At 44.4% G+C, this 13,969-nt stretch overlaps 1 protein-coding gene across 4 annotated transcripts in view; it reads left to right on the top strand.

Annotated features, from left to right (window-relative positions):
• Positions 1-13,969, top strand: part of utrn (utrophin) — a 186,967-nt gene that overhangs the window by 30,872 nt on the left and 142,126 nt on the right. For all 4 annotated transcript variants that reach the window (XM_030110917.1, XM_030110918.1, XM_030110916.1 and 1 more), the window contains 22 exons: positions 591-772; positions 2,340-2,490; positions 2,800-2,919; positions 3,075-3,176; positions 3,310-3,417; positions 3,536-3,715; positions 3,799-3,956; positions 4,051-4,174; positions 4,267-4,354; positions 5,268-5,512; positions 6,170-6,338; positions 7,560-7,687; positions 9,072-9,209; positions 9,296-9,409; positions 9,509-9,664; positions 9,835-10,005; positions 10,091-10,282; positions 10,921-11,055; positions 12,405-12,554; positions 12,788-12,949; positions 13,120-13,251; positions 13,717-13,890. In XM_030110917.1, the coding sequence (XP_029966777.1) occupies positions 591-772; positions 2,340-2,490; positions 2,800-2,919; positions 3,075-3,176; positions 3,310-3,417; positions 3,536-3,715; positions 3,799-3,956; positions 4,051-4,174; positions 4,267-4,354; positions 5,268-5,512; positions 6,170-6,338; positions 7,560-7,687; positions 9,072-9,209; positions 9,296-9,409; positions 9,509-9,664; positions 9,835-10,005; positions 10,091-10,282; positions 10,921-11,055; positions 12,405-12,554; positions 12,788-12,949; positions 13,120-13,251; positions 13,717-13,890 (3,279 nt within the window). The remainder of the gene's footprint in view (positions 1-590; positions 773-2,339; positions 2,491-2,799; positions 2,920-3,074; positions 3,177-3,309; positions 3,418-3,535; positions 3,716-3,798; positions 3,957-4,050; positions 4,175-4,266; positions 4,355-5,267; positions 5,513-6,169; positions 6,339-7,559; positions 7,688-9,071; positions 9,210-9,295; positions 9,410-9,508; positions 9,665-9,834; positions 10,006-10,090; positions 10,283-10,920; positions 11,056-12,404; positions 12,555-12,787; positions 12,950-13,119; positions 13,252-13,716; positions 13,891-13,969) is intronic.

Raw genomic sequence — 13,969 nt, 5'->3', positions numbered from 1 at the left:
GTTTGGAATTCAGGTCAAAGCTGAAAGCTGGTAGTGAGAAAGCAAGCTACGAGACCCAAAAGCTCCTTTAACAGCCAAGCTTTTCAGGATGCAAAACAAAACAAAACACAAAATCCAGTTTGGTTCAGCCTTTGTTCCCCTACTTACTCCAGTTACAGCGACAAAGCTGATTCAAAACAAAATACTTAGAGGTGCAGTTAGAATTCTTGCTCATCCAGAGAGAACAAAGAAACACATAATAACTCAATGCACTGTTCTTACTTTACCATCATTATCCAGGTGATTTACATGCACAGGTGAAACCTTTTGCTTCTCCGGGGCATTATTAAATGTTATCCATTAAGACTGGAGATGTGCAGAGAAGAAAAAAATGCAGATCTTGTCATGTTGTTTCCAATAACTAGCCTGGAGCAGCAAATTAATGAGATCTTCTTAATAAGCCGCCATATTAGCATAATCTGAGTGAGGATATTTTCAGGAATAGAGATTGTGTAATGGTTTAAAGGCTTCAGCTTTTGTCGTCCTCCTTTTTTCCCCTGAGTAATGTTTCCAGGACATGGACATTTTATCAATCTCAATCTCGTTTTCAGGCCTTCATGATGGAGCTGACAGCACACCAGAGCAGCGTGGGCAATGTGCTGCAAGCAGGGAACCAACTGATCGCTCAGGGCATCCTGACAGAGGAGGAAGAAAACGAAATCCGGGAGCAGATGACGCTCCTCAACTCCCGCTGGGAGAACCTCCGAGTGGCCAGCATGGATCGTCAGGCCAGGTAGAAAAGTAGTTTTTTTGGAAATACGTGTCAAAATTATCCACTCAGAATATATTTCTGTTTTAGGGAAAATACAGCCTAAAATGTGCCAGTTTAGTTTTTCCTCAGTGCTGCATTTCTGTGTTCATTATTGTTGGAAAACCGTTTGGCCTATATGAAGAGCAACAGATGAGGAACACAGTCCAACAGAACAGATGAACTGACTGCCGACAAAGATACACATTAGTTGTGGGGAGATAACAAGGCACAGCTGAAAACAATGGGCAAAATGAGGTTCGAGGGAACACAGCAGATTGGTCAAGGCACAAAAGACGGCAAAACATAAGCATGAAACCAGAACTGCAGACTAAAGGCATCAGAAAACCACGGAGAAGGACAGTTTAATACATACCTGATCTTCAATACGTGCAGAATGAAGTGTGTATTTACACATGATTCATTGGTAGTGTTATATTATCCTTGACAAGTGGACAGGATCTGTCAGGATTCATCTTGTGTACTTCGGTTCTTTTCAGAGTGGAGACGGATTCAATTTTTTTGAAGTTTTATTTGTCGCACACCATCTGGTCTCACACTCAAATGCCAGCTGTCACTTTCATTGCTGTTTGGCAAATTTGTTACGATGATAGCATAAATACGACACAACGATAACATCGCCCTACTCCATGCTGTAAAATGCAGAGAGAAAAAAACAAAACAAAACATCTTCCAGGCAAGCAACAGGAACGACTGTTTCACAATGGTTTTAAAGACACTGAGAGACCGCAATCTGAAATGTTGATCTGAAGTTGTGCAAAAAAACATTCCTTCAAATTAAAAAAAATCCCTTCGAACATTGCAACATCATAAACGGATTAACTACTATTAAAAAAAAAAAAAAAAAAGAACAGGCGTAGTCTTGGAGTCTTGGATGCAGGAATAGAGTGCAGAGTGCCACTTGCTCCACTGGCAAACAGCAGATTTGAACACATATCACCAAAGTTCATTTTACGAGAACTTTTCTAGTAAAACCGTGTTAAATCTGGATTTAGAGTTTTCCAAAAACAACAAAGAGTGGCTGTTCCTCCTTTAAATGTCAGTATCAGGTGCTGTTTGGGGAAAATTCTGTCAGATTTGATCCTTTTTGTGCACACTGGCTGCCGGATGTGATTTCTTTGTTAAGCTCGGTTTTATATACACTTTTGTGCCTGTGAAGAAAACTCAAGGCTGCTATTTATGCAAAGATGACACCGGATAAACCTTGAGCCTTCCAAGGACCAACAGGCCTGACCCTAAGTCTGCATCGCCAAGGTTTATGACGCTCTGCACTCGCACGAGCACCCAGTCCTGAGGTCGTCCATAAATCATATTCATTATATCCACTTCAGCGTCTGTTGACCATGTTTCGTAGCACGTGGGCCTCTCTGCGCCATGACTCACCGTCCGTGGAGTCGGCGTACGGCTCTGCCACTCCTTTTTACAGTGTTTATGCGACTTGTGCTGCAGCGGGGCTGATTTATCTTTTGTATCCTTTCCTAACTTTTACGTCCTTTTTTTTTTTTTTTATTGTTACTCTGTCTCCGACAAGGCTTCATGAAGTCCTGATGGACCTCCAGCAGCAGCAGCTACAGCAGCTGTCCGACTGGCTCACGCTGACCGAGGAGCGGATAAGAAATATCGAGATAGAACCGACGGCGAAAGACCTGGAGCTCTACAAGGAACAGATAGAGCAGCACAAAGTGAATACCGCTTCCCGTTCACACACATCAGACTGCTTTTCTTGCCTGAGCCTAGCCAATGAAACATGAGTAATAGATTTATTAAAGGCAGAATCAAGCGTTGTAGGTGTGTCTGTTTGTAGTTATCCCGGTTTTATTGCCCTCCTCTCATTCGAACGCAGACCAATTGGGTTGAACACTTGTCATATATTTGATCCTGCACTTTAATGAGTCATTCCCAGTCTCCATAAAGTTTAATACTGTCTTTGCCAGCCTGGTTAATGGTTAATATATGGCCATGCTGAGGAAGCACCTCGTGTCTCTGCACAGGAGCTTCAGAATGACCTGGAGGCCGAGCAGGTAAAGGTCAACTCTCTGACACACATGGTGGTTGTGGTGGACGAGAACAGCGGCGAGAGTGCGACTGCTGCCCTGGAGGAGCAATTACAAGTAAGGTTTCATCCTGGTATTTCATGCACACACGTTCAGACTATTTGATGTGATCTCCGCTTTTGTAACTTTAAATAAGTTTTTTATGATAATCTTTAGTGTTACAGCACTTTCTCCAGGTTATTGGTCATTTGTTATCCGCATCCTTCTTTCAGTCTCTGGGCGAACGCTGGGCTGCTGTCTGTCGCTGGACAGAAGAAAGATGGCACAAGCTGCAGGAAGTCTCAATGGTTTGGCAACAGCTTGTGTCTGACCAGGTAGATTATTTAATTTTTCCATGAGTAGACATGTGTAGTTGTTGGAAACATGATATTAATAATTCACCAAAAGCTCTGTTAATAAAGTTTGCGATAATGTAGAAATTAAATCTGCTTTTCACTCTTTGCACAGAGTTTGTTTAAAGCATGGCTGGCTGAGAAAGAGGCAGCCTTGAATGAAGTTCAAACCAACAACTTCAAAGACTCCAGTGAAATGAACACTAATGTGCGCCGATTAGCAGTAAGTAAAGAATCTCTACTTTATTGAAACCACCCTGCAATTTTAAAGAGAATTTCCAGCAGTTTTGTCTTTAAAAATTTTAAATGTTAATTCAGCATGTTTTGCTCCTCCGCTGTAGATTTTAAAAGAAGACATGGAGAAGAAGAAAAAGACTCTGGACAAGCTGTCCGACGCAGGACAGGATGTGATCCAGCTGCTGCGAAGCGCCGAGGCAGAATCCAAGATCGAGGCCGACACGGAGGAGCTGGCCCACCGCTGGGACAACCTGGTGCAGAAGCTGGAGGATTGCTCCTTCCAGGTGTGTGTTTGGGGATTTCATGTGCCTCTCTGTGCTACAACACACATTTCCCCTCAGCTGATTTCCGTCGCTCTGCTCCTCAGGTGATGGAAGCAGCGACGGACGCGGGGATGACTCAGGTGGAAGATCAGGTCGTCATGGATACGGTCGACGCTGCAGCTTTCGCCGCGGACCAGGAGCTGGCCCCACCCGCACCGCCAAAGAAACGACTCGTCGAGACAGAAACAGAAGTCAAAAAAGTGTAAGAGAACAGAAGAGAACAGAAACTGCTATTGGGCAATGGCGTTTATTTAAACGCACACATGAATACATGCATTGTTCTCTGTGTCGTGCAGGTTTGAAAATAAACTTTCTGACTTGTTGACTTGGATTGCAACGTGGAAGACATCTGCTCAGGCTCTGGCCACGACACACCCCGAGTCTACGCTTCACGCCCCAGACATGCAGGAGAACCTGAAGGTAATCCTGCAGATCGTCCCGCTTTAGACACACATTCATCGTTCATTAAAGCAATTTCAACATTTCCTCTAAATCTACTTTTCTCCTTTTAGAGTATGGAGCTGGAGCTCAGTGCGAAGGAGGCCACGGTTGGTCAGGTGGTTCGGGAGGGACGAGGCCTGATCGACCAGCTTGAGAGAGGTGAAAAGTTCAACAAACCACGTGTGTCCATTATGATTCATTTGAACAAGGATTGTCAAATATTTTCTTTTCAAGTGTGCAAAGGGCTTGACTCATATTTACTGTTTTAATGCTGCTCATGACTACTGGCCCTCACAATTTCTTTTTTTTTTTTCCCCCCTATTGAATTGTTTGTCTCGTAACAGTTTACTACTTTCCTGCAGCTGCTTGACATTTTCTGGGTATTTACAAGCCAGCATTTGTTTTTATTGTTGTTTAGATTCAGATGCCAGCAATCTAAGTGTGTGTCTGTGTGTCTGTGGACATAATAGTAAAAATCTGTCAGCCTGCAGGGTAGCTGATTTCATATAGCTGCTCGGTGGAATGGAGAGGCACTCAGGATTGTTTTAATGTGCTTACAGTGTTCTGGAGGCAGCCAGAGGTAGTGGAGCAGCTCCGCCAAGTTGGAGTCGATTTTTTAAAATGCCAGCTTTCCCTTGAAATGGTTTTTTTTTAAAGGAATCACTTTTATTCACAGTGGCTGTCAGAACGCAGACTCATCTATCCATCCAGCTTTTATACTTCATACAACTTAAGGTTGCTGGGGGTGAAGCCCAACTCCCCATGTTCACATATTCACATGTCCTTGAGGGAGCCACTGTGAATTAACCTGTTTGAACTTTCTGCCAAAACAGAGAATTGGGCCTAATGCGGACCCTGAACTGAAATGAGCTTGACATCCAATTTAGAGTGAATATACGACTATAAAATGCATGTTTTTATGCTGTAGGAGGGAATTGGAAAACTCACACACAGTCATCTCAGAAGTTCAATAATACTCGGATCCGATGGGTCAAAAAAAAAAAAAAAAAAAAGAAGTAAAACTCCTAGAGCAGAACTGATGATGCATTATTTCTCGGTGTGTTCCTCACAGAGGCCGTGAACGTGGACTCGGTGAGAGCGAACATTGACCTGATCCAGACGGAGTGGGACGTCTGTGCCCGGGAGCTCCAGGCGGCTCGGGAGCGGGTTCACACTCAGTCAAGAGTCAGAGCGGTTTCCGCAAAGCTTGCAGACCTGGACCGGGTCTTGGACGAAGAGGACAAGTGGCTGAAGGCCAGCTCAGCTGTAGAAGAATGCAACGAGGAGCAGCTCAGAAACCTGACTGGACAGTGCCAGGTAAAACTCGTTTGTGCTACTGTATTTACACCTCTTAGTGTTCAATTTGGTTTTTGGTTTTGTTTGTTTTTTTTAAGTGTTGGAATGTAGTTTGTCAAGTTAAGAAAAGCAACCAGCAATATTAGTGGAAGGTGGATGGATTTAAACTTTTCTCAAGACTTCGAGTGTCAAATTGAAATTCTTTCAGTTCACTCTAATTTGCTTTGAACGGGGAGGGAACGGCTGTCAGTGTAAAGCGTGACTCCATCTGGCAGCACCCCCCCCCAAAAAAAGTCAGCTGAATCATCGTCGCAGTCTGTGTGTGTGTGTGTGTGTGTGTGTGTGTGTGTGTGTGTGTGTGTGTGTGTGTGTGTGTGTGTGTGTGTGTGTGTGGTTTCCCCACATCTTCAAACAGATGCTTCCAAATCCTTTTAGTGGATTACGCTCCTGGTGGGTAATGGCACAAAACAGATTATATGCAAGTGAATTAAAAGGCAAATATCTCTCTGCCATATCTCAAAATCAATAAAACACAGAAGAAATGCTTTAGTTGTTTTATTTGTTTGTTTTTTTTAATTATTTACTTTTAAAACTAATCAAGAGCAACCTATTACATAATAGGTCGCTGTTTAAAACACAATGATGGACTCTTTTCTTTTCCTTCTTGTGTTTTCTCAGTCGCGACTTCTTAACGTTAATGCCTTAAGTCCACAACTGGCGGAGCTGTCTGCCGAGGTGGGGTCACTTGGATCCGTGCCCTCCCTTAAAGACAACATGGTGGTGGTTTCTGCACATCACGCCTCCACGCAGCAGCAGCTGCAGGACCGAGGACGGCGGGTCAACGAAGGTAACGCTTCCACGAGAGCAACGCTGTCGAGTTTAATTCTATAACTTTGCGGTGGGTTTATCTGCATTAATGGTCCGCTTTGCTTTTCAAGGCAGCTGATAGATTTGAGACACCTTTTGACCCCAGGAGGCTTCAGAAGAGGAGATTTAAACCCCTACTTAAAGCAAAGGACTCGCTCGCTCGCTCTCTCTCTCCCTCCCTCTTCTAAAGTTTTCAGGTTTATAGGCAAAGGGAAAGAGTGATAGCTAAGATCAGCAGAGCTCTCAGTCCCACATGGGCTGACATTAGATTTTATATGAATCCTTGGCCAGCCACGAGTAATAAATGATGCCCTTATATGGCCTCTAAAGCTCACAGATGCAAAAGCGTATAAGTGAATGACTTAGTGCTGGGTTATGCCGCTGTGTCGGACAGATCTCCACCTGGGGACGTGATTTGGACCCGGAGCTCTGAAAATCAGTCACTGTTTTACCCCTTGAGATTTACATGAGCTGCGATTGGACAGATGATATGTAAAGGGAAGTTTGAATGCTCTTCCGACTATAGCTGCGTGTCTGCGTTGTGCCTTCGGGGCTTTTACGACTTTGAGGATTTGGAAGAGAGCCAAGGAAAAGCGTTTTGCTCAGGGGTAGTCTGCCTCATTGCCACGGCCTCGCTGTCACCACCTCCATTCCCAAACCCCACGCTTCCACTCCATCTCTGCCCTCTGTGTGTATAAACAGACCAGGTTATGTAAGCTTTAAATCACCTGGTAATTAAAAGACCGAGAAACAGAGAGGAAGGCAAGCTGTTAATAAGATGAGATGAAGAATAGCAATAAAATACCTGAAATCTTAGGTACAGATGTGTCTTTACTCTTCAGATTTTATGAACCAAGTGATGTTTTAAAAAGAGGATTAAACATAACTTAAACTTTGCTCGTGTCTGCTTTGACCTGGAGGTCACTGACTTCGGCTATATAAGGTGTCCAGAGTAATTTGCGGCTCCAACCGCAGCTAATTTTAGAATCTTGCTGTTTAACATCTGGGATCCTCTTATGGCCTGGAAAACGTGCACTTCCACTCGTACATGAAGAGGGAAATTCCAAATAAGCTCACTGCCATCTTGTGGTTGATGCATACTTTGAAATGCACGAGGGTAAAGACACTGCTAACTTTATAGTTTTTAGAATATGCTGTCAGCTTTTTCTCCAGCGTTGTCGTCTCCTCTGTCCCTTCGCAGCCCTGCTGGGCCTTGAAGCTGCCCGGGCCGCGCAGAATCCAGTGGAGGAGTTGGAGGCCAGGCTGGGGACTCTGAGAGAGGGGATAGCGGACGTACCTACAGCGGAGGGGGCAGTGGAGGCGGCACAGGTGAGGATCGCAACACTTCCAAATCTGAAAATGCGTAGATGTCCTGTGAGCTGACAGAGAGTGAACGAGGACAAGAGGAATCAATATGCAGAGTATGAGTACAGCATTGGGCTGTTATTTAATGTTATATCATGATTATGTAATGTATGTACAGCTGGAATGCCTGTTACCTCCGAGCTGTAAAGATATTTTCTTAATATTTGTGTCTCCGTCTGTGTATGTACAGTTTATCAGCGCGAGTCTTAATCTGTGTCTGCCGCTGTTTTTTTTTTTCTTTTTTTTTTCCACCCATCAGAATACAATAGGCCCCTTTATCAGCCAGTCATTTCCCTTTGCACTGTGTTCAACCTTACTGCGAGCGAGACAGGAGTGTGTGCACGTCTCTGTGTGTAGCTCAGTGATGTGCGTGTTGTGTGTGTGTGTGTGTGTTACGCTGTGTGTTTGGCTCCTCCTCCATCCTTGGGTGGAATGTGGCTCAGTCTACGCTCTTGTTTTCATGGCAGATAGGGCACGATGCCGGGGGGTGCGGGGACGTGGCACATTCTGGGCAGCGTGCCCGTGCACGCAGCTCGATGCGGAGCCTCTGAACCTGTCCGTCACTTTGACAGCCGCAACATGCGTGACGGCGCGTCTCCAGTTCAGCTCACAGTTAACCCGATGAGAGGAGGTGGCAGCCATCTTCACGTCTCAGGATGTCTTGTCTTTGCTCAGAAAGGGATTCTCAACTTACGACGATTCCAAAAATGTGAATATATGTGCTGATTTAAAAAAAAAAAAAGAGTCCCAAAACCTTCCACTGTCAAATACCACTTTGTAGTGTAGTGAAAGTAACAAAACGCTGTAAAACAATATGTACAGATTAAAATGCTTAAAAAAAAGTTTAGTCACATTTAAGCAACTTATTCAAGGAACAGTACTTTAAATGATGACATTTGTATCATGCTTTTAGTGGGATTTCTTTATTTAGTAATTCATTGATGAGATTGTTTATGATTTAGCAGCTGAATGCATGTTTATACAGATGTAAACAATGCAAGATCCCAAATGTTTTCCTTCAAAAAAATCTCCTTTAACTTTCGCTGAAGGACTGAACACACTCAGAATATTTGTTTCGTCCTCAGTATACACACAGGTTATAGTTTAATCCATGGAAAGTTCACTAAACCGCAGGACTTGTAGTGGCAGAGATGATGAAGACTGTTTCCCTTACACTGGTTAGCCTCATTAGGCCTGTGAAACTGGATCGGGGACCAGTCGTCCAGCTGGAAGACTCGCTGTTTGTCCTGAACGGCAATTTTTACACAGACGACTCCCAGACTTTCCATGGCTGAGTGTGACTTGTACACACAGCTTGGATTAAGTCTGGCCCCCTTGCTCACCTCAGGGTCTGTGTCTGGAGATCGAGCAAACGCAGCAAGCCTCCGATCCTGCACAGCTACAGAGATGGAGCCAGCTGTCTTCCAGGGCCCGTGAGGAGCTGGGCATGCTGAAGTGCATTCTGGGAAGCATGAGGGACACTCAGGTAAAGTTGAAGAGAAGCACGGAGAAAGAAGTTTTCTTTGTTCAGTGCCGACAATGCAGTGTTTAATTAAGACGCTGTGTTTTTAGGTGCGCGTGGAGAAAGTGGAGAGGTGGTTGGACGCGGTTCAGAAGCTGTTGTCTCGGGACGCCACGGCGCTGGGCGACACGGGGACTCTACAGGAGGAGGTTAATCGGTGCATGGTGAGAGGACAAAAGCAAGAAATTGCATAAAAATGTAGGTTTTTTTTTGTGTCAACAGATTTAAATCATAGAGATGTTTTTTTTTTTTTTTTTTTCCAGGAGCATGTGAATGAGATGGAGGTAGTGGAAGGTTCGTTGAAGCAGATGGGGGAGAATGTGAGCGCTGTGCAGGCTACTGAAGTACCAGGACTGGACAAGTGGGGGCAGGACAAGTTGGATGAGTGCCAGGGCAGGTGGGCCGCGCTCAGCAAAAAGGTGAGCAAAGAGCTTTAACAGTTTTCATCCAAATATTGCATCGATTACGCTCGACTACCACTGTCTGTTTTTCCCTGTTGCTCCCTCCCTATCATGTGGAGGATGGAAAAGACAGGTCTTAATGAGTCTGGTGCTTCTTTAAGACATTTCCTATGTGTGTTTTCCTGCAGCTCCTGAGCCATCATGAGCGAGTGGCGGAGAGTCAGGAGAAGCAGGTGAATCTGAGGAAAGACCTCACAGAGATGCAGGAGTGGATGAACCAAGTCGACGAAGAGTTTCTCATGAGGGACTTTGAATACAAGAGTCCGGAGGAGTTGGAGGCGTCGCTGGAGGAGATGAAGGTGAAAGGAAAACATCTTTTTTTTTTTTTTTTTGGTGGTGAATTTCCGGTGAGGCTCTGCCTCAAACTGCCCCTCCCTCTTTCAGCGGGCTAAAGAGGATGTGCTACAGAAGGAGGTGAAGGTGAAGATCCTAAAAGACAGCATCAACGCGCTGGTGTCCCGAGTGTCGCCCCCCGGTAGGGTCGGCGGTCAGGAGCTGACCTCCGAGCTGGACGGCGTTCTCGCCAACTACCAAAAACTGTGCGACCGCCTCAAGAGCAAGTGTCACACCCTGGAGGTGAGGCGGTTTCTATCAGTACCTGGTCTTACAAACAAAGCGACCATTGAATAAATCAAGTGGATTCACAGGTGAATTAGACGCTTGGAGCTCAGCTCACATTTTGTGGCTCTGGATGTTCTGACATCGTGTTTGTTAATGAGTTCAGCCTGAAGTTTTTAACTCATTTATTCTGATGTCTCCTTACTTTAACCTAATTCTGATTGAGCAATGTGTTATTTTCTGACTCTGTTTAATTAAATTTCATTCCACATCCAAGAGAAGCTTGTCAGAAATGCTGCTTATTCAGTTTTTTTTTTTTTTTTTTTTGGGACTAAATATCAGAGCATATAAAATCATAGTTAGCGGCACTCTTTTTTTTTTAAGCTTGATCCTGCAGACTCAGGTCAGACACATCACTCAGTTGTGCTAATGCTCACGCACACTCTTAGCCTGAAGTCAGTTAGTCATCATGGTCTTCAAAGCACCATTTTACTGATGTATAAACACAAAATAAAGTGTTTATCCTTTCATGCTTTAAATATTTAAAGAAGTGCATTCTTAGTTGGTTATATTTTGAGGAACGTTGTTCATTTTCCTCTTCTGTTTTTTGGGAATTTTGCTGATCACTGTTGTGTTGCTGGCTCTGTGCCGTGCAGGAGGTTTGGTCCTGCTGGATGGAGCTGCTTCAGTACCTGGACATCGAGCAGAACTGGCTCAACACGCTGGAGGAGAGAGTCCAAGCCACTGAAAACCTGCCAGAAAGCACCGAGGCAGTTAATGAGGCACTAGAGGTATGTGCACTAGCACAAACACACTTGCACGTGTGTGTGTGTGTGTGTGTGTGTGTGTGTGTGTGTGTGTGTGTGTGTGTAAAACTTTACTTGTGTGGCTCACTCACTAACATTCTTCATGATAATTGGATTTTCTGACCCCAATCTTATCTTTCTTTTGAAAAAAAACTAAAAACATTAAGATTTGGGTGTTTAAACTGCAATTATTCCAAATATCGGTGGAACCATGTTTTGAAGCGGCAACATCTGCACAAACATGAAGGCAATAACAGCATTAAGTGTGTGTTGATAACCTAATTTGTCTTCCAAATTTCTTTTGCGTGGACTTGCTGCTGCTATATCCGTAGACTGCCTGCGGCGTCACTGTCAAAGTCACTTTAATCACTGCGCCGCTGCTGTAACATCGCATCGTGGTGAAGGAGTTGAAGACCCTTGAAGACAGCGTTTCTCCTTCTCCTCTTCATCTTCACCAGACAGCCGCTTTTTGTCTCTCTGCCCCAACGAGTTCTCCTCTTTTCCTTCCCTCTGCCTTCATTCCTCTGAGCATCTTTCCCTCACCATTAACCCTTCATCGACTCCAAGACTTATTTTTCGGGTTTTTCTGGTCTTTAAAAGTTATCGGCAGCACATATCAGATTATGAAACTTTTTTAGCAGGACGACAGTATCCTGTAGGATTGTGAGAAGTTTTTGAAGATGCGCAGTGAGAATTTTAAATTAAAACTAGAACTTTTATGTCCATAAAATTTCAGTTTTATATGAATGGAATTAGCACTAAAGGGTTAAATCTTTCCATCCTCCCAGTCAGACTGGGGCTGCTGCTGTCTCTTTCGTTCTGTCCATTACCTCCGGGAAGGAAAAGCACGTTTAATGACCCCACATAAACAATGACTGTTGGTGCCGTCAGTCTCACAGACACACACTCTCTCACTTGTCTCATTCGTCGCTCATTCCTCCTTCAGTTGTCTTCTTTTTTTATTCCTCCCACTTTGCTTCAGTCTGACACACCCAGCCCAGCGATTCCTGCATCTGCTCTCCATCTGTCTGCGCTGCTCTGCTTTTGCTTCCTTCTACATCTTTCACGCACATACGCACGCCTCTTTTAACCGGATGTTTTTTGTTTGTTTTTTTTTTGTTTACATCTATGTTTTCACTCATCCTCTTTCACTTCCTCTGATGGATTTTGCTCGATCTGTAAATTAAGTTTTTATTTCTCTGCTTCACTTTTATCAAAGGATTTCTTTAAATTCTACCTTTGAATTTCACCTCACAGAGCTCATTTCCTCTCTTCTTCCTCTTTGTTTTGATTTTTCCTGATCTCCTTTTCCTTTCTGCTCCATCCACCGCCAGTCTTTGGAGAGCGTCCTTCGCCACCCTGGAGACAACCGGACGCAGATCAGGGAGCTGGGTCAGACGCTGATCGACGGGGGGATACTCGATGAACTCATCAGTGAAAAACTAGAGGCCTTCAATGCGAGCTACGAGCGACTCAACCACCAGGTCAGTGTTCTGTCTTTTATGAATGTTTGTCACTGTTTTTCTGGAAACGCTAGTTCCGAAAATGTAAAAGTGCATTTATGCATATGCCTGTTTAGATTTAGAGGTACATTTCAGTTTCCACTATGCTATAGACTTAAACTTTCGACATATGTTCAGGAGAGAAAAAGCCTTCATTAAAATCCCTGACTGTGGAAGAATCAGACTCCTGAGCAGCTGCCTTTGTCCCCGTCCAGGCGGTGAACCGGCAGATCAGCCTGGAGCAGCAGCTGCAGACGCTGAAGGAGAACGAACAGGCGCTCCAAACGCTGCAGGAGTCCCTGAGCCAGCTGGACCACACGCTCACCTCCTACCTCACCGATCGCGTCGACGCCTTCCAGCTCCCACAGGAAGCGCAGGTACAGTGCACATGTTCGCACTCCCGCTTCTGAAGCCTGCGAACCCGAAGGCCCTCCTCCCAGCTAGAGCTGTACTCATTACTAAGGATGTATCTGTGGTCCGTCTGCATGTGTCTGCTCCCAAACACACACGAAGTGTTCGTTTGTGCTCATTTGAACTCCTCCTGCAGGCCATCGGGGTGGAGATCGCAGCCCACGAAGTGACGGTGGAGGAGATGAGAAGAAGGAATGTGGCCAACCTGCCTCCTCCCTCCACTGATGGCAAAGCTGCCCGTGGCGGAACGATGCTGGACCAGCTGCAGGTAACACTGACTCCTCCTGGACGACGTGAGGAAGTGCTTTCTCCTCCCGTCAGATCACACAGTCACATCCCAAATGATTTGAACTCACTTAAATAGTGTAAATATAATTGTTCAGTAATTTTGATTTCTAAAGTCTAACACATAAATAAAAACTTTAAAAAAGGGGAAAAGTAATAATATGAAACTTTAGTTTTTGATGGTATTAATTACGAGCTAAGCTATGAAACAAATGTTTATGTTATATTTTCTCACTTAACTGTAGTTAATGTGTGATAAATGTAAAATTTCATCAAACACATTTTCATTTCATTTTATTCATTTGCTGCAGAATGTATAAACCCGAGTTTGATGCATTCACACTTTCTGCTCAGGCATTTTTTTTTTTTTTTAACATTTGTAGCTCCAAGAAATGCCTCTGTGTTGCACAGTAGTAAGTTTAAAAAATGTTGTTTTTTTTTTCTGCAGAGGAAACTACGAGAAATCTCTACCAAGTACCAGCTTTTCCAGAAGCCTGCTAACTTTGAGCAGCGCATGCTGGACTGTAAAAGGGTCCTGGAAGGGGCCAAAGTTGAGCTGCCCATCCTGGAAGTGAAGGACGTGGACCCCGAAAAGATCCAGCTGCATCTCAACGGCTGCATGGTGATCACCTCAGCCTGTTTACATATTTTGTTTTCAGCCGATTATCGTGTGAAGAAAAGTGTAAAATACTATCCCAGTG

The sequence above is a fragment of the Salarias fasciatus genome, chromosome 15, assembly GCF_902148845.1.
Source record: "Salarias fasciatus chromosome 15, fSalaFa1.1, whole genome shotgun sequence".
In the NCBI taxonomy this organism is placed as follows: Eukaryota; Metazoa; Chordata; class Actinopteri; order Blenniiformes; family Blenniidae; genus Salarias; species Salarias fasciatus.
Note: the sequence above shows the minus strand (reverse complement) of the source record. Positions and strands in the feature narration are given on the sequence as shown.